Source organism: Meles meles, chromosome 10, assembly GCF_922984935.1.
Source record: "Meles meles chromosome 10, mMelMel3.1 paternal haplotype, whole genome shotgun sequence".
In the NCBI taxonomy this organism is placed as follows: domain Eukaryota; kingdom Metazoa; phylum Chordata; class Mammalia; order Carnivora; family Mustelidae; genus Meles; species Meles meles.
In genome coordinates this window covers 46,740,099-46,760,468 of record NC_060075.1, presented here as the reverse complement: position 1 = coordinate 46,760,468, position 20,370 = coordinate 46,740,099, and the positions used below count along the sequence as shown (strand labels likewise).

Genomic DNA, 20,370 nt, shown 5'->3' with positions numbered 1-20,370 from the left:
GATAGGAGAAGGAATAAGTTTAGGGAAGAGAAAAATAATTCAGTTATGAATAACTTGGGTTTGAAGTGTTTGAAAAATAACTCAGCCACAATCAAGTTGGGGTGTTTTTTTAGCATGATAACTATTTTTTTTATGTGTCTACTGTTTGTTAGGTACTATTGAAAATATTCTACTTAAATTATTTCATTTACCCTTTATAACACTTCAGTAAGGTATTGTCATCCTGATTGTACAGTTGAGGGAACAAGTTTAAAGAGGTGTCAGCTTATTTAAGGTTTCACGATTAGCTGGTGAGCAATTAAAACCCAGTCTCTAATCTCTCATAAGTACTATGTTTTACAGACTTACCTAGATGTAGGTTTTGTTTTGTATGTTGTTTGGATTTCATGGTGCTTCCTAAATCTGAGAATTCATGTCTTTGAACAATTACAGAGAAACTTAAAACTTATAGTCATTATCTTTTCAAATAGAACCTCTTACAGATTTTCTTTATTTTCTTTGAGAAGTCTGGTTGGATAACCAACCAGACTTTTCTGTGTCTCAATTACCCTGTTTATATTTTTAAATCTTTATCTCCCTGCTCCATTCCATGGATTACACATGGATCATTTCTTCAGGTCTGTACTTTAAGTCACTAATTCTCTTTGATCTGCTATTTAACCTGTCCAGTGAGTTTTTAATTTCAGTGATTCATTTCTAGATGATGTATGTGGTTCTTTTTCCCTTTATTATTTATTTATTTATATTGAAGTGTAGTTGACACACAATGTTATATAGGTGGATAACATAGTGATTTGGCAAGTTTATATGTTATGCTATGCTCACCACAAATGTAGCTCCCATCTGTCACCGTACAATGCTATTACAATACCATTGACCATAATCACTATGCTGTATCTTTTATTACTGTGACTTCTTCGTTCCAGAACTAGAGCCTTTATCTCCCACTCCCCTTCACCCATTTTGGCCCTCCCCTACTCCTTTGTTGTCTTCTTGGACCTGAACCTGTGTGGTTATTTGTCAGGTTTCCTGATAGTTTTTGATAGTCTCTTGTTCTTTGCCCAGGTTTTTGACTCTTTTTTTTTTTTTTTTAAACATCTTAAGCATTTAAAAGATGTATTGGATCATTCTAGTACTTTGGAGCTCTAATTCTGTTGTGATTTCTGCTGAATCTTGCTTATGATGCCTTGTTTCCTCAATGGGTTTTTAAATTTTGAATTGAATGCTTATTATTTTGGTGACCTTGATCTGTGAAAATCCTAAAAGCCTTTGTGAATGGTCTGCTCCTCTAGGGAGCGGTTACTTCTGTTAGGAACCCAAAGACTCTCTAAATTTGACAACTTTAATTTCTCAGCTTGAAGTTTCCTAGACCATGTAGATAATGTTGTTTGCTTTTTCAGATTACTTATTCCACCACATTGCTGTAAGTGTGGGAATCAGTGTACGGGTAGTAGGTTGTTGGAAGTGAACAAGGTATTCTAGAGAAATTATTAAGGAAAAATTCTAACAATTAAGAAAAGGGCAGAGGAATATGAGTTAGTCATGACTAAGAAGAAATGGTCAAAGTAGGTGGAAAACCAGGACAGTTGTTTTTGTAAGTAGGAGAAAGATTCAAGGGGAGGGTGGTTTATATATTGGTTCTTTGCGGTCTCAGTACTAACCTTATTCTTTCATAGTTTTTATCAATTCTTTCCTCTCCTCCTTTTCCACCTGCCTCCTCTCCCAAAAAGGGAAAACAACAACAACAACAACAATAGTGGTACTAATTACCCTTAGAACATAATTATTTGTATACTTGTTTGTGTATTTTGCTGGGTTATAAATGCTGAGGGCAAAAACCTTCAGTTATTTATAATGACATTTCACACAAGAAACTTTTGAATGGCCCCATTCTTACACAAGTCTTAAAAGGTATGCTTAAAGACAATTTCATAACTTTTCTTGACTTCTGAAACCAATCCTGAATATCAACTCTCTTTGTTGTCTAGGGAGATCTTGTTCGAAAACTGAAAGAAGATAAAGCACCCCAAGTAGATGTAGACAAAGCTGTAGCTGAGCTCAAAGCCCGGAAGAGGGTTCTGGAAGCAAAGGTGAGTCTTGGGATCCTAAAATTGAAATATCATCTTTATTTAATCTCTTTGGGTGGGAAAGTTTCTGAAGTTTCTAGAAAAGTTTCTGAAGGAGTATAATTTACCTTATCTCTGTATATCTAGCATACCTTCTCTACCCCTACCTGGCAGACTTCTCATGCTTTCACACTGCATCTTCAAGTGTCACATTTTCTGTGAAGCCTCCCTGACTTCTGACCCACCCCTTCTCTAAATCCTAGATTTAATACACTCCATGAATTTCCCTGGAAGACTTTGTGCTTGCTCTTTTTTATTATTTATTTTTTGGCTTGTTCTTATGAATTCTTCTATCCCAGGAAACAGTGGTTTTGTGTGAAACTTTTTTCTTTTAAGGAAAAGGTGTATCCATCTAATACCTGCTCTCAAATCTTTCAAATAGTAAATCTTCCATCCCCAGACTGAAATAGTTTGGAATTCTAAGTCACTGTCTCACTACAGTGATCCACTAAAATTTCAGACGTCATTTATCAGTATCTGCATCTAAGTAAGCTTGGTATTCCTAAATAATTAAGTTAAAGGCATCTTTTCTGTAACTAAAAAGGGAAAAACCCCTAGGTTTTCCAATTTTTAAAGGCATCAAAATCTTGCCTGATAAATTTTATATTGAATTTTGCTGAGAAATAAACCAAATCACATATATAAATTCATATTTCCTCTCACCCCTAATCACACATTTTCTACTTGAAAATCCCTTACAGGAGCTAGCATTACAACCCAAAGATGACATTGTAGACAGAGCAAAAATGGAAGATACCCTGAAGAGGAGGTTTTTCTACGATCAAGCTTTTGCTATTTATGGAGGTAGGGCATTAATGTCAGAGAGAGCAGTTATGTTGTTGGTGGCTTTACTGTTGTTCTTAAATCAAAAACATGGCTTTTCAGTTGGTAACTAATTGTATCAGATCACATAAAACAGAATATTTTGCTTTTGTTTGTTTAAAATTGGCCATTGGTGTGAAATCTGTTTGTTCCTTTCCACCCTACTTTTTCTTGAAAAGTGCTTTTTTCCATTAGGATGTAGGGAATTATTAGGGGCCCAGGTATGAAGCACTTAATATGTCCAAGTGCCTATCAGATAGACTCTCCTTTGGAGCAGTCGAGGGCCATTGTATCACTGGCCAACTGTATTTTGCACCTTCACACAAGGGCAGTGAGAAGCCAGGGTCCCTAGATTGTTCTTTATGGCAACTGCCAGGAGAAAACATTCTTCCTAGGTAAGCAGATAAATCTCTATATCTTTTTGAATGCTTTGTGAAGGTACGTAGGCAAATATAATTCACCAATTAAATGTACAGTGGTATTTTTCATAGTAGAGATCACTGCAACAGTATTAGACTTTTAGTACTTTGCCACTGAAACCTGATTCAAGTTTGGCTAAGCAAATCTCTAAATGTTTAACTTGAGGTTTAAATATAGTGGCTCGTATACCCAAAATTAAATATAGTGGTTTATATATCCAAGAACAAATTAGAGAATTGAGTGCTAAAATTCATCATTGTTACCAGCTGATGCAACCAGTTAGATCTATGGCAGAAAACTGTAATCTGTTTTTCATTGTTTCTCATATATGGAGGAACATCTTTTGCTTTTAGTTTTTTTGCTAATCCTGCTTGGAATTCTTAATATTGAAGTAGTAAACGGAGTAAGAGCTTACTTTGGTCAGCCAGCTGGAAGTAAGGGGTTACTTATAGTAACCCTTTCAGAATTGAGGGGTTTGAATTGTTGACTTTAATACCTTTTTAGGGACTATGTGAAGTCTGACAGTTTCTTACATCTCCTCACTTTAATTTGCTCAGAGTGACAAGCTGAAGTACAGGTTTTCCTTGTTCATATTTTATAGGTGTTAGTGGTCTGTATGATTTTGGGCCAGTTGGATGTGCTTTGAAGAACAATATTATTCAGACCTGGAGGCAGCACTTTATTCAAGAGGAACAGATCCTGGAAATTGATTGTACCATGCTCACCCCTGAGCCAGTTTTAAAGTAAGATTTCTACTTTGGAAGCTGAAATTCATTAGTATGCATATTTAAATAACTTCTCATGATTATAGAAACTATCCATATTCACTGTAAATATGTGGAAAATAAAAAAAAACAAAGAAAATATACACCTAATGTCAAGCCATGTCAAGATTGTTGTGTTTATCCTTACTGTCTTTTTTCTCTGTAAGTCCTTGTACATATATCAACGTTAGCAGCACACTGCTTTTTTTCATGTAATATAGGTGAACATTTCCTTATGTCATTAAATAATCTTCTAAAGCATTTTTAATGATAGCATAGTATTCTCTTGTGGATATACCATAATTTATTTAGCTAGTGCCTTATCATAGGCATTTAAATTGTTCCTGGGGCACCCGGATGGCTCAGTTGATTAAGCAGCTGACTCTTTGTTTTGGCTTAGGTCATGATCTCAGAGTCCTGGGATTGGACCATGAGTCAGGCTTTGTACTCAGCAAGGGAGTCTGTGTGAGGTTTCACACTGTCTCCCCCACTCTCCTGTGTGTGCACTCTCAAATAAATAAATCTTAAAAAAATTAATTGTTCTTGATTTTTGAGTCCACTGAGCATCCTGATAGATGGATTTTATATATTTATGATTATTTCCTTACTTTAAGTTTTTAGAAGTTCTGGGCAAAGGTGTTCATACATTTAAAACCAAATAACTACTATTTGTGTTGAAGTGTTAGTGCAGAAATTTATTTTATTCCTACTAACATTGTTGAAAGCAGGGCAGGATTACTAGAATATAGAAAGAAGAATCTTTCATTTTGTATCTCATCACTTCATTTAATGTTGCCTAGTAAAGAGCTAATTTTCACTGTTTACATACTTTGGGCTCTCTCAGTGATTTCAGCCAAGAAAAACAAGATGAATTCTTGATGATGGATCTAAAAGATCAAGACAACCTACTTTTTTTTTTTTTTTTGTAAAGATTTTATTTATTTATTTGACAGAGATTGAGATAGTGAGAGAGGGAATACGAGCAAGGGGAGTGGGAGAGGGAGAAGCAGGCTTCCTGCTGAGCAGGGTGCCTGATGTGGGGCTCGATCCCCAGGACACTGGGATCATGACCTGAGCCAAAGGCAGACGCTTAACGACTGAGCCACCTGGGCACCCCTAAGAGAACCTATTCTTTAGCTACTTCCTCCACTAATAAGAATTGTGCACGAGATAATACCAGTGTCCATACAGTTTTCAGTGGCAGCAAATTCTTTTCTTAAGATGCAGGTTCTGGGGATGCCTGGGTGGCCCAGTTGGTTAAGGGGCTGCCTTTGGCTCAGGCCATGATCCCAGCGTCCTGGGATCGAGTCCCACATCGGGCTCCTTGCTCCGCAGGGAGACTGCTTCTCCTCTGTCTCTGCCTGCCACTCTGCCTGCCTGTACTCTCTCTGTCTCTCTGACAAATAAATAAATAAAATCTTTAAAAAAAAAAAAAAGATGGAGGTTCTGTACTGAGTTACCATGAATTCTTGTCTAGTTAAATTCCCCCTGGTTTTGGCCTTTGCGTAAATCATTAGTAATTGGATAGGCATGGATTAATTGATTCTGCAAGGTAGCATATACTTTATGACAACTTGTGAGAGTATAATCTGGTTGATGTCTTTTTCCTGTGGGAACGTAGAGCTTGGGGTGAGGGTAGGGAAGGTGGAGATAGATTTGAGGAAGGATTTTCTCTGGCCTACATTATTATCCACTGTGGATACATCATTATATATATGGGAGCTTCCATCTTTCAGATACACAGATATAAGCTTGATATACTACATATAGAGGGGGATCATCTTAGAACGTAAAGTTTGTGTATTAATTTGTATGAAAATGACAAACTGGCTTGGCATTTGTTAACTTAGGACCTCCGGCCACGTAGACAAATTTGCTGACTTCATGGTGAAAGATGTAAAAAATGGAGAGTGTTTTCGTGCTGACCATCTATTAAAAGGTATGGTTTTTCATCTCGGATAAATATTCTTCTAAGTAAAATTGATCAAAACAGAGGGTTTAGATTAAATTTTTCTCATGTCTTTTCTATTAAAATTTTTGGGGGGCATAACATCTAAAGAGGAAGGTGCACAGATCTTGCCATATAGGCAGACCTCATTTTATTGCACTCTACCTTCCTGTGCTGTGCAGATATTGGCCAACCCCAGGTCAGGTAGTGGAAAGACAGTGCTGTTTTTCCAAGAGCTTTTTTCGTTTTGTCTCTCTCACATTTTGATAATTCTTGCAATATTTTAAACTTTTTTGTTATTATTATATTTTATAAAAAATAGCAGTAATTAGGACTCTGAGAGCTCAGGTGATGGTTAGCATTTTTTAGCAATAAAATTTTAACTTAATTTTTAAAATATTTTATTTTTTTGAAGATTTTATTTATTTACTTGACAGAGAGACACACAGTGAGAGAGGGAACACAAGGATGGGAAGTGGGAGAGAAAGAAGCAGGCATTCTGCTGAGCAAGGGGTCCGATGCAGGCCTTGATCCCAGAACCCTGGGATCATGACCTGAGCTGAAGGCAGATGCTTAACAATTGAGCCACCCAGGTGCCCCAATTTTAAAAATATTTTAATTAAGGTATACTTTTTTTTTTTTAAAGATACAATGCTATTGTATATTTAATAGAATACAATATGGGGCAAACAACTTTTATATGCACTGGAAAACCAAAACATTCATTTGACTTGCTTTAGTGCAATATTTGCTATATTGTGGTGGTTTGGAACTGAAGGTACACCTGTACAGCTTGAGTCCTTTATTTAACAAAAAGAAGTTCTATACAATAATTAGAAATTGTAAGTCAGCAAAAGGATCAAGACATTATCATTATTTTCCCTGTAAAATCAGCCATGGGATTTGTATTAAGTGAGAACACTATCCTTGGATTCATTTTTTTTACGTCTCCAGCACCGAAACTCAAAGTGGTCCTTTAACCAGTTGATTGAAATTGACATGTACCAACACTGTTCTTGTAGCTCACTTACAGAAATTGATGTCTGATAAGAAGTGTTCTGCTGAGAAGAAATCAGAGATGGAAAGTGTCTTGGCTCAGGTGAGTACTTTGGAGATGTTATCACAGCAACTCAGGTAGGTACTGTCTCTCTTACAGTGTTTGATGACTGTTGAATTCCACGTTGTGCTGACACAGACCACGATTGTAAGGAAGTGGAGTTTCCTTTCTGTCTCTCTTTGTATTTTTATTTTCTTCTCTTTCTACCTTTTGTGGCTAACACTTTATTTTAGCCCAAACTAGCAATTCAGTGTAAATAGGCATGGAATGGGTTCTGTCTCCTTAGAATTAGAAACCAATTTTCTGGATTTAATTGCAAAAACCAGAGAAGTGGCTAAGGATGAATAGTGTTCAGTTTTGATATGGAGATTTGGGGGCAGCTATCCTTGTGAACACTGTCTCATCAGCCACTTGATCTGCTTCTGGTTTCACTGTCTCTGACTACATGCTGTTATTCTTAGAACCTGATGAGCAGGGCCCTGCCTTTCCTATAGACTCAATGTTTTATAATTTCTATTTAAGTTGGCAAAGTTTAGGGAAGACTTAAGAAAGACCATGGAGATAATCTGTTCTGACTTTTACCAAATGCAGGAATACCTTCTATATCAGAAGTTGTTCTTATCCCTTTTCCGGGTCACAGATCACTTTAAAAATACGACGAAAACGGTACCTCTTTTACTCAGGAAGATGCACGTGTCCATGTGTGTATGTTGCTGATCTCTCACCTTACATATCTACTTAAGTAAAATACCTTTCTCCAACACCATTCTTGATCATGAGGTCCACCAAGGCTCACCTCTTAAATTTTATTTACTTTCTTGGGCAAAACTATACAGACATACACAGAAACCACTGCATTTATACATATTCTTTATATTAGTATATAAATATGTGAGGCTCAATGTAGGAATCCCTACCTTTTGCATTTTCTCTTGAGCATTTACTGGATACTTTTCCAGTGCTGCCTTGTTTTCCAAAATTATGCTGATTTTTCTCTGTGGTATCTAGCTTTCTAACGGTAGCCCAGAAATTTTCTCCTTCCTCATTTAAATTAAAAGAAAATCTTAATTTGGTTGTTGACTCATCTGCCAATTTATTTTAGTCCTTGTGAGGTATATTTTATCCTTCGCTTGAAGCTCATTGCTTTAGTGTTGTTGTTCATGATTTAGTAAATTACTTTTTGGATTTTGACACCATTATAGCCAAACATTTTCTCATTTCCTTTCTTTCCCAAAGGCATGACCTTTATTAGAAAGAAGAAATGAAAAGCACTTCTAATTACCCCCAAGTTACTGTTTTCCATTTTGAATGTTAGACTTAAAAAGCTTTTGAATGTGTCTTTGATCTTAACAGTTTCATTCATTTCCAAGTCAGTTGTCAGAGCAGGAAGTAATTAGTTGATTCATTAAGTCATTATAGTTCGAACCCTGACTTTCTGTCTCATATTCATGGTCTTAGAAGAGCAGTCTGTTTTTTTCATTTTTGGCTGTTTTGTTTTTGTTTATTTAAAGAGAAAATGGGTGAGTGTGCTGGTGAGGGGAAGGCAGAAGGAGAGGGAGAAAGAGAATCTTAAGCACACTCCACTCCCAGTTTGGAGCCCAGTGTAGGACCCCAAAATAAGGTTCGGCCTCACAACCCTGAGATCATGACCTGAGCCAAAATCAAGAGTTGGATGCTTAACGAGCTGAACCACCCAGGTACCCCAGAGAGCAGTCTGTTTTTTGGTTTGCTATATTAGATATACATACAAGCTGCTGTTCGTGTAACATTCAGTGAAAAGTTGGAAACTGTAGTTTAGTACTCAGAAATGGCCCTGGTGGATTCATGGCCAAAGGCCCATCTGTTCGCTTGAGCAAATAATTGCTTTCTCTACCTGTTAGTGCCCGTGACTCCTTTTCAGCTTTATGCAGCGTGATAGTTCCTTTAAAAGGAACTGATTCACCTTCTGTGGTAGGAAGAGCTTTATTCCTGTTATGTGGATTCAGTTGCTCAGAACTATTTTTCTTCTCTGTCCATTTTTGCTGACCCACCTGTGCATGGACCACCTTTTAAGTCAATTTTAAGTTTTTTGTTATGAAGAATTCAAAACATAAACAAATAGAAAATAGTATAATGAACACTAATGTACCCATGAACCTGCTACAATGTTATCAAATTTCGTTGAATCCATTCCCTGCTTTTCTACCTTCTCCAGAATTATTTTGAAGTACATCTAAAACATCATTTTAATTACATTATCTTAAATGTTAACCACTTTTTTTGTTTGAATTGGGCTCCAGATAAAGTCCATACTTTGTGAGTGGTTGATATATTTCTTAAATCTCTTTTTTAAAAAGACTTTAGGTTCTTTATCTCTAATTTTCCTTATATTTTCATTTAAAAAAATCTTTTTAAATTGAGACATTTGTTTCTTAGTATTTTCTACTCTCTGGATTTGGCTCATTACATTATTTTGGTGATATTTCACATGTTCCTCTGTTTCTATATTACTTATAATTTGGTAGTCCAACCTAGATGCCCAGTCAGATATTTTGGTAAGACAGTTGTGTTGTGTATGCTATGTGCCAGGCCCTGTTTTAAGTACTTTATATAATTAATCTTCATAGTACCTCTTCATAGTGAAGTAGATGCTGCTTCCCTATTTCACAGATGAGCAAATTGAGGCTCAGAGAGGTTAGATAAGAACTTACTCTTGAGTCACACAATCCGTAAGTGGTAGAATTGGGCAGTTTACCCAGGTTTTTCTGACTCCAGAGCCTCAGTTCTTATGGTCCTGAGTTGATTTATCTAATTAATTCTATTAGGAGATTTCTTTTTTTAAGTTTTGAACATTCTTCAGTATTAGATGGTTTGTCATAGTCATTTGAAATTTTTGAATTGGAATCACATCATTTTAGAGGGTTTCACGTTGGTTATCAATATATAAAATGTGCAATACACTAGAACAAGCAGAGATGAATAAGAAACAGTTTCTACCTTCAAGAGCTTAATATCTGGTGGCAAGGAAAAGTTATATGCACAATTAAATAGGGAAGTATACCTAACTCTTAAATATGCAAAGTGGTAAAATGCAACTTGAAGACTTGTTTATGGGGCGCCTAGGTGGCTCAGTTGGTTAAGCATCTGCCTTTGGCTCAGGGCATGATTCCAGGTCCTGAGATCGAGTCCCACATTGGGCTCCCTGCTCAGAGGGGAGTCTGCTTCTCTGTTTTCCTCCCACTCCCCCTGCTTGTGGTTTGTATCTCTCTCTCTGACAAATAAATAAAATCTATTAAAAAAAATGTAATTTATATGATTTCAGATTCTTACCAATCTGTAACTATTATAATTGAACCAGAGATATTTTTCTTTATCTTTCCTTGTGAAATGGTTAATTTGTCAGTTTAGGTCAGTTCCAGAAAGATACTCCATTTTTCTAGAACGGTAAATGATAAATCAATAAACGGAAAGTGAACTGGTTATGATTTTAATTTGGGTCTTTTGAAAGTTAGATTAACTTTGATGTTCTTATTTTGGGTGACTTTTAATGGTAGATGGGTTTTATGTATGTAATACTTTTATGCTGTGTTTTTTTCTCAATCTTTTATGTTAATTGTTTTCTTTATGTATCCTTTAGCTTGATAACTATGGCCAGCAGGAACTTGGGGATCTTTTTGTGAACTATAATGTAAAATCCCCCATTACTGGAAATGATCTCTCCCCTCCAGTATCTTTTAACTTAATGTTCAAAACCTTCATTGGGCCTGGAGGAAATATGCCTGGGTATGTATCACTTACTCGTTATGTAATGAAGTTACTAAAATTGTTGTAATAAAAAGTAAACATCAAATCAGCCATGAAGGAAAGTTTTTAAAAAATGGTATGTAGAAAGTACAGATAAACATTTTAAGGAGAAATAATAACAGACATATTCTTAAATTTATTCCTTCTAATCTTTCTGAATATATACACACACACACACACACATATGTGTATATATATATGTATATGTATATATTTTTAGTGTATGTGATCATTTTTTTGCCAGAAATTAAATAGAAGTCTGTGATCATTGTATCTTGTGGTGATAGCTATACAGGGTAGGAGAGATAGTTGAGGAATGGTTTTGAAAGTCATTGAACTTACTGCTGAAGGAGACTTAGAAACCATTTAGTCTAGATCAGTACTATCCAAAAGAACTTTCTGCAGTGGTATAAATGTTTGGTAATCTGTGTTGTCCAATATAGTAGCCACTAGCCACATGTGGCTATTGAGCACTTGAAATGGCATTAGTGCTTCTGAGGAACTGAACTTTAAAATGTATTTAATTTTAATTAATTTAAATTTAGGCATTTGACTAGTGGCCTACCATACAGAACAACATAGGTTTGGTGTTATTTAAAAGATGTGGTTTTCACAGTAAAGAAAGCTGAACAATTTACAATATGACCCAGAACTAGAACTTATAGATATAGATTACTTCTCAGTGTTAACAAACTTAGCCAAAGTAGTCCACTTCATAACTTCAGATGTTTTTTCTTATGGTCTCATTGTAGGTAATTGAGGGTAGGCTTTTGTTAGATGAAGCGAGATAGATTATGTTTCCTAAAGTAGAATAATAAAAATTAATTGTGACAGAATGTATGACTAGAATTATTTTAGTCACACACTATGTTGACTTGGGATATTTTATGGAAAGTGGCCAAAGGTGAGCCTTTCATTTTGGCAGTACATACAGAGAGTCATTAAATGGGCCAGACCCTCTGACCTGTCATCCTACTCTTGGGAATTTATCTGAGCAGATAATTCAAAAGGAAAGGAAACTGTGAAGGTGTATTTATCAAGAGCATATAAATTAAAAGTAGAAATAACCTATTTATCCAAAAATTTGAGATGGTTAATTAAGGTAGATCATTTTAGTAGGATACACTGCAACTATTAAATATGAAATATTTTTATGACTATTTAGAAAATGGAAAAAATAAAGAATACATAGTTTTACACATTCTACTTATAAATCATGCACATAGGAGCGCCTGGCTGGCTCAGATGGTGGAGCATGCAACTCTTGATCTTGGGCTCATGAGTTCAGGCCCCACGTTGGGCATAGAGTCTACTTAAAAATAAATAAATGAAATTTAAAAGTCTTACAGCTTTTTAAAAAGATGTGTATAAACTGTAGTTATACTTCTTTTGGATGAAATCTGGAAAGGACCTCCAGAATGAGGTGTTGGTATATTAGAGTGAGAAGAGGGTACAATTACATTTTATCTTTTCCTTGATTTAAAGTTCTTTTCATAAAATATTTATTTGAGGTAGGCCCTTGGAAAAGCTTTCTTGAGTGATGTTTTTGCAGAGAATATTTTCTGTAAAATTGAGAAGAGGAAAATGGCTATTAAGGTGTATTTGCTTAGCTGTATCTTTAAAACATGGAGAAAAGGAGAAGAAACCTGTGGCTGGAAATGTGGAATACCACAGAGGAGAAAATGATAGGAAAAACCTGCCATTTGCCTGGCCTGGTGTGATGACTGTGATGAGTGAGCTCTAATGCTGAGTTAGGCCATATTGACTTCTTTGTAGCCACACAGTTACACTCTAATAGGTGGGTTAACAGGCATATACTTAGGCAGAGTCTTCTTTTCAGAAGGATCTGAATTGTTGTCTGCCTGCATGTAAATGATTTATCAGGTTTTAGGGACAATAAGAGAGAGGTGGTATTGACTCACTGGACTGATAAAATAGAATGACATTTCTGATAGTAGTATTGCCATACCAGTTGCTTGATATGTTCTCTAGCACTTGCTTGAGTATGTTTGGTACCAAGGAAAATGTCTATTCTTCTTACTCCTTTGCCTTAGAGCACATATACACTGCTTTGTATGAAAATAGTATACTTGGGACTTTCAGGATTTGTGTCTAGAATTTCACATTTTTGGAAAACTTAATTTCCTTCCTTCTAACAGACTGATTTATTTAAATTTATAGGTACTTGAGACCAGAAACTGCACAGGGTATTTTCCTGAATTTCAAGAGACTTTTGGAGTTCAACCAAGGAAAGTTGCCTTTTGCTGCTGCCCAAATCGGAAATTCTTTTAGAAATGAGATCTCCCCTCGATCTGGACTGATCAGAGTCAGGTACTGCCTGTATTATTCTTCCAGTAAAATTTATGAATTAGCTCAGCATTGAATAGGAAAGGGAAGCTCGCTATGTTGAAACAGTTCTGCTTTGTTCTTACATGACCATGTCTTTAGTTTTGTCCTCCAAAAGATGATGTTTATGTTTGTAATCTCTGGGGCATCAGGTAGTTGTGAGTAACTAATGGGAACTTGAAAGGAAAGGAAGGAAGGTGAAGAATAGATCACATTTCTCACCTGCTCCAAAATGATCTTTCCCCCTTGTTTGTCATATGCTTAGAGGATGGCAGGATCTTGATTGTCTAAACCAAGGCATTTTTCTGGCAGTGGTAATGTATGTAAGTGTAGGGTGAGGTGGGGACGAGGTGACGGTTAGGAGGGGAGTGTCATCCAGGGTGTCCAGGGCAAACAGCAGCATTGGAGTTGGGCAAAGGGTGTTTCTGTAACTAGCTGACATTCCTCCAGATACTTGGGGCGCCACTGTGATGGGCAAAGGGTGTTTCTGTAACCAGTTGACATTCCTCCACATACTTGGGGCGCCACTGTGACAGGCCAGCTTAGCAGGCTTGCTTCTGTCTACTCTAGTCTGCTCACTTGTCTCTATTCTAATAATCTCCTTTTGCCAGATATATACAGGCATATGTGGGAGGGCATATTGGCACTTAAGTTTTCTTTAGAAACTTACTGTGGTTTTAAGCTTTTTGTGATTTCTGTGTTTTCTTACTGATGTCATCTCTTGGCATTATAAAGTCCATATAAAAAATAAGATATGTAGGTAAACTTAACTATCTTAGATTCCAGAAGGATTTTCCACAGCCCCACCACCCCACCCATCTCCTTTCTTTTCTTACTCACTATAATTACAGACTTCAGTCATAGCATATCCCAGCCACTGACTCTACATCAAAGCACCCAAAGCACCTGCCTAATCTTGTCAGTCCCCCTGACACCCACTGTGGAAACACCCATATACTGACCAAACTGTTTCTTCAGGCCTATGATTGGCTCAGCCTTCTGGTCGAGAAAGTGGGGACTGCACGGAGGAAGGGGCTTGCACAAAACAATTTCCCTTTGGGCCATCATGCGGAAAGAAGAGGTGGTCAGAAACTTTAACCAGCTATAATAACAACGAAAACTTGTAGGCTTGAGTCTGTTTACTTCCTGGTGTGTTTTTTTCTGTCTCTCTTTTTCCTTTTGTTTTTTGGTTTTCCATCTGTTCCAGTAGTGTCTTCAAGCATGGTTTCAAAATACTGAGGAAGCCCGGTAAGACTGACTTTGTGTAAAGTCAGTGTTTTGGAGAGGATTTGTATAATGTCGAGTTGGAAGTTATAAAAGGACCACAAAGTAAGGCAAAACCTGGGGCCTGTGGAATGGAAAGTGGTAAATCGAAAAAGTAGCTCAGAGCTGAGGAGTGATTAGGAGTGAGCTGGTGAAAGATCCGTGGGGGTTTCTTGGTCATTTTTATTTTGGTCACTTTCACTTTAAAGCACCCTGTCTGGATTCTGGCTGGTTTTTGTTATATGCATCTGTAAGGTCCCGATTAGAAGTCCACTCATTCTTCCATAAGCCAGTATCTGCATGGCTTTTGTTCCTTGGATAGGGCTAGGATTTGTTTAGTGTTGTGATGTCTTCTTGATGGCATGGAGTTATCAGGTGATTAGTCTTTGCATGGCTGTGATTTCTTCTATTTAGGTTGAGAGTATTAGACTGTTCATCTGTAATTTTTTAAAAATATTTTTATTGTGATTGGCTGGTTCTGTCTCCTAGACTATAGGTTATTATAGTTCTCCACGGTCCAGGTACCGTCTCTGAACTCAAAGACAAGAGACCATTGGTAGAATCACTGTTAGAGTTGATTTCCCTCCTGTCTGTGAGCTGGGATTATTTGACAGAACAGATGGAAAGACTTTGGCAGCAGATTATTTTGGGATTCTGGGGAGAATATTTTGATACACTTTTCATTTTAGATGTTCTCTTGCTGTCTGCCAAGCTATAAGATATATGAGGACAGACATTGTGCTTCTTTGTCTCTGTCCTATTTCTGTGCACATGGAAGATGTTTGATAGTGGTTGAAAGACAAGATATAGGTGCTATAGGACCAAGTGAGAAATACTATTAAAAAATAAAGTTCAAAAATCAGAGCTCTTTTGCAATGCATTTCATGTATTTTTAGGGCCCATTTAAGCAATTTTTCATTACTTCTGAAACATCTGAGATAATCATGGAAGTGCACTAGTAAATGTGTGTGGAGGAGGTGTTTAAAGAAGAGAGACTTGATTTTGACTCATAAAATTAACTTAAAACACTTCTCCCCCAATAGCTACTTAATTGCCATTCAGAGAGGTCTCTTTGGGAAACCATTACTAAATGCATATTTATTTCATCATTATGCAGTTAGCTTGATGCTAGCCTGTTCAGTTCATGTCTTATGTCCTCTGCCTTGAATAACACTTTATTCAAGAAGCTGTAACTCTAAAGAAGCCAGCTGTATGGTGCCATTATCAGTCATTTACTTGCTCAGAGCAATAAAAAGAAAGAAACCAAACTACTATAAAAGCTGAAGAATAATTTCACTTCACTTTTAATTTCCCATCCTTTGAAAAGGAAATACCGGGAACTTCATTTAGTATATATTTATAAAGACTTGCTAGTGGTCTAAGGAAAACCACTTTATTTGGAAGTCGCTATTCAGTATCTCATTTCTTTTTTGTGTCTGACATTCCCTTAAGTTTTCCAAATTTTAAGAAGTATCAGTCTGTTCTTTAAAAATTATTTTCCAATGAAAATAATCTTTTGTTGTTATGGCTAGTATGGAAGGAAACACAGATGGATAGTAGTTAAGGTAATAGAAACAGATTTTATTCAAGACGGTTGCAGTAGGGGAGAAGAGACCTCAGTATAGAATAGGGCTCAGTTTTGAATACAGCAGGGGCAAGAGAGGATTTATAGCCAAGGTGTGGGGTGAAGGGCATCAGTGACTAGAAAACTACTGAAAGGGACTATCAGGGGCAAGACAAGGGGGATTCTGGTTAAACCAACCTAATGGGATCTTGCTGGAGACAGGCCAGGGTAAACAGACACCAACTGGGGGATGGTAGTGGATGACAAACCCAAAAAAGAGAGCAGAGGTGATCACATAGCAAAGGTTGGGGTAGAGGGTTCTAGTTAAACTGACTTATCAGGGTTCTTGCTAAAACTGGATTTTACAAAGAAGTATACAGATGGGCCTAGGAGGAGTTTCAGGAAACTGACTAAAATTAGGGCAAGCAAAGAATCTTTGTCATTAGACAGAAGTTAATATTTGAGAGAAGTTTGATTGCATTTATTTATTTAAAATACTATTCAGGTGAGTTGTAAACTTTTCATTAATATGTTTAAGAATAATAGCCACCTAGACAAACTTAATCCAACTTCTTTTTTTTTTTTCCTTGCCATTCTCTTAGGAAACAAATTTCTGGTTTACTGATAAGAGATTCCTGTCGCCTGAGGACCTGTATCATTGTAGAGTAAAGTTGAAAATAAGGGCGTCATTAATTTTTATAGTTAAGTATGCAACTTTTATCCCTTACATTTTTTCTTCCAGAGAATTCACAATGGCAGAAATTGAGCACTTTGTAGATCCCGGTGAAAAGGACCATCCCAAGTTTCAGAATGTGGCAGACCTTCACCTTTATTTATATTCAGCAAAAGCCCAAGTCAGCGGACAGTCTGCTCGAAAAATGCGCCTAGGAGATGCTGTTGAACAGGTAAGATTCCATAAGTAACTTCATTTAGGTTTTTCCAGTTTAGGGTCTGCAGCACTTAGGAAATTCTGTGTACTGGATGACAAAATATTTATTTTAGCAGTCATTTTATTTTTTATATAGTATTTGTTTTTTATACAGTTTTTATCCTACACTGTTATTATAGTGGGAGGGAATTACCTGAACATGCCAATTTGTAGGCCAGGGGGCTAACATGAAAAAAATTTAGCAGAGCACTTGGAAAAAAAATCCTGGTCTGAACTGTGCCCTGTCAATCCAACTTTTATCAATATGTACCATTTGGGGGAGACATTTTGACTAACGGAAAGCCAGTCTTCTGGATTTTAATCTTACCCATAATAGTTGGACTAAAGTCTTGCGTAGAACAGAATTTCTCTAATCATTTGTCTAGAAAAGTGAGTGAGTGGAAACTTTATATAATAGTCTCTGCTGCCTGATAGTGAAATGAATTGCCCCAGGGAACAATGAACTTCCTGCCCCTGAAAATATTCCAGTTGAGGCTGGGTGATAACTTGCCAGCCATTTTGCAGAGAAGGACCCTACAGTGGGTAGTAGATGGGGCTAGATGATTTCAAAGATCCTTCTGGTACTGGTCTGTGCACTGGGGTGCACACACTTCAGTGGATAAGGATACATTAAAATCCCCTCAACATGTCTTATTATTTTTGTTAATTCAGAGGAAGTATATCTGCCCCTCTATAAGGTCATTATTATGAATGGCATTTCTAATACTGTAGTACTGAAGTATTGGGCTGAAATTTTGCTGATCCAGTGAGTAGGGCAGAAAGATTTTGAATAACTCTGTTATAATCAGCTTGTTACCTTGACATTAACCCCTTTAAAAATAGCCACAATAAGATTCTTTGTGTTTGAGATTGTTCTGAAAGCTGGATAAATTAGCTTACCCTGTGTGTCAAATATTTTTCGTAGAGTATGAATAAATCGAAAGTGGTATGAATAAATCGAAAGGATGTGTGTTTTTTGCTTTCCTCTGTGCTTGTTTGCATGTTTGCTTGCTTATTTATTCACTTACTTGTTTATTCATTGATTTTTAGGGTGTGATTAACAACTCAGTATTAGGCTACTTCATTGGCCGCATCTACCTCTACCTCACGAAGGTTGGAGTATCTCCAGATAAACTCCGCTTCCGCCAACACATGGAGAATGAGATGGCCCACTATGCCTGTGATTGTTGGGATGCCGAGTCTAAAACATCCTATGTAAGGAGGTGGAAGGGTCGTTAGCATGTGATCTTCACACTGTTAACATAGGAGGCATGGATTTCAAAATTGCATTTTGTGTGTTTTATGTCAGAGTGGAACAAAGAGAAAAGAGGTCTTTTCCAAAGCAAAATGGAAAAACCAGTTGTGTTCTACCCTCTTGTAAGGAAGGGGTTACTCTTGTGTCCCAAGAGCCCTTTGTAGACTTAGATGGCTTTTCCAGAGACTGAGAGTAAGAGAGACAGGGAAGGTCAGTGATGGAGCAGTGCTGGTGTGTACATTCCTGGGATGGGTAGTGTTATGGGTAGTATCCCATAACACTACGCTAAGATGGGGTGGCCTCCTTCCTGATAAGGAAGGACCCTTGCAAACGTTGGAAATGGTGATAGGGCTAAGTAAGGAAAGACATGGTGCTCTTTGTTTAGAGAGCTATTTGTTAGGTTTTGGTGATAGACTAGTAGTAATGATCTCTTGTTTAGGAACTACCTTTTCCAAATTCTGTGTATTTAATAATAACTCAGAGACGTCCTGGCTACCGCTTCACTGTACCTTACCACCCGCAGCTCCCAAACATGAACATTCATACTGGAGCTTAGGATTGACAGACATTTGGGTTTAGGAGGGATGCCTGGCTGGCTCAGAGGAGCATGTGACTCTTGATCTCAGGGTCATGAGTTTGAGCCCCACAGTGGGTGTAGAGATTATACTAAACATAAATAAACATTTTTTAAAAAGTTAAAAAAAAAAAAGCCATTGGATATAGAAGATGCTTTCAGCCCTGGTGGCAGTGGGAACAAGGTGGCATCCAGAACAAGGGGCCTGAGAGCCTCCTGGCCTTTCATGTTGGTGCTAGAGAGACTTGTCTTTCATTCCCATGTGCCCTTGGTTTCACTCTTTAGTTTTCAAAATGACTTTAATAGATTCATTTTTAAAAATTAGAAATAAAAATTAGTCATTTTAAAAAATGACTCATTTCTGTAAAATAAAAAACAAAAAGTAATTCTGAAGAATATTTTGTAGAAAGTGAAACTTCTAGCTGTATACACCTCCTCAAAAGTTGTTCATGTCTCTACATTAGGGATCAGCAAATGTTTTCCATAGTAAATGTAGTAAAAATACTTTAGGCTTTGCAGATTTTTCTTTCTTCTTATTGTCTCTTTCTTTTTTACATCCCTTTAAAAATGTAAAAACCATTCTTAGCCCCATGGGTTTTTTAGCCACTGTTCTAAATGGTATTACATGCATTACAATCATACACGGATGTATATGTTCATAGTGGTATGCAGATATTTGTAGTGGCTATTACTGATGTTGTTTTAAATATATTCATTTTCCTTTGTGGATTTAGGAAAGAATTTCTGTAATCTGTTAGGTTTTTCTTGTTACTAGATTTTCCTCACAGAATTGTTGGACATATGTATGCCAAAATGATGGGAGTAATTATTTTTGGTTATAGATGAACATTAATTTCTTTACATATTTTAAATTTTCTGGAATTTCTTCATATTTGCACATCAGACCAATAAAATAGTTCCTGTGTTGTGTGAGAAAAGATTATTTCTTTTCTCTTTGTTCCATACCAATTCCCTTTCTTAGTTTTCTCTGACTCTAATTTTGTTAAAGTAGACACAGATTCTTGCTCTCTCACTTGAGATTCTGAATGTGGCCTGGATTACATTTTATTTCTTTCATTTGTTCATTCAGCATGTATAATTGGTAAGGCCTGTGCTTTCCATTCTGAATGCTTCATACGTAGTATCTTGTGTAATCCTCATAGTAGGTCCTGTTTCTGAGGAGACCAAAGTGCTGAGAGGTTAAGCAATTTGTTTGAGCCTCACGGTGAGTGGTAGAGGTGCGGTATGAACCAGGGCTGTACCCGGGCCCGTGCCCTTAACCACTGTGCTACGTTGCTTTAATAGACCTTATGACATTTCTGCTCATGCTTTTCTGAGTGCCACTGTGAGCTGTAGTCAAGTATTGAGAATCAGAAATGTGGACCTCAGTCTTCCAGATGTGATGAACATCATGGTGACAGTAGTTAATAATGCTATGTTGTGTATTTAAAAGCTGCTAAGAAAGTAGGTCCTATAAGTTCTGGAACCACGTGTGGTTGCCGGATGTTAACCGGACTTAT

The 20,370-nt window shown here is 36.9% G+C and overlaps 1 protein-coding gene across 1 annotated transcript in view; it reads left to right on the top strand.

Moving 5' to 3' along the window:
• Positions 1-20,370, top strand: part of GARS1 (glycyl-tRNA synthetase 1) — a 44,599-nt gene that overhangs the window by 10,314 nt on the left and 13,915 nt on the right. The window contains exons 2-10 of the mRNA XM_046020639.1: positions 1,989-2,090; positions 2,828-2,930; positions 3,970-4,111; positions 5,983-6,071; positions 7,103-7,179; positions 10,754-10,899; positions 13,102-13,251; positions 16,836-16,998; positions 18,072-18,236. Coding sequence (XP_045876595.1) covers positions 1,989-2,090; positions 2,828-2,930; positions 3,970-4,111; positions 5,983-6,071; positions 7,103-7,179; positions 10,754-10,899; positions 13,102-13,251; positions 16,836-16,998; positions 18,072-18,236 — 1,137 coding nt within the window. The remainder of the gene's footprint in view (positions 1-1,988; positions 2,091-2,827; positions 2,931-3,969; positions 4,112-5,982; positions 6,072-7,102; positions 7,180-10,753; positions 10,900-13,101; positions 13,252-16,835; positions 16,999-18,071; positions 18,237-20,370) is intronic.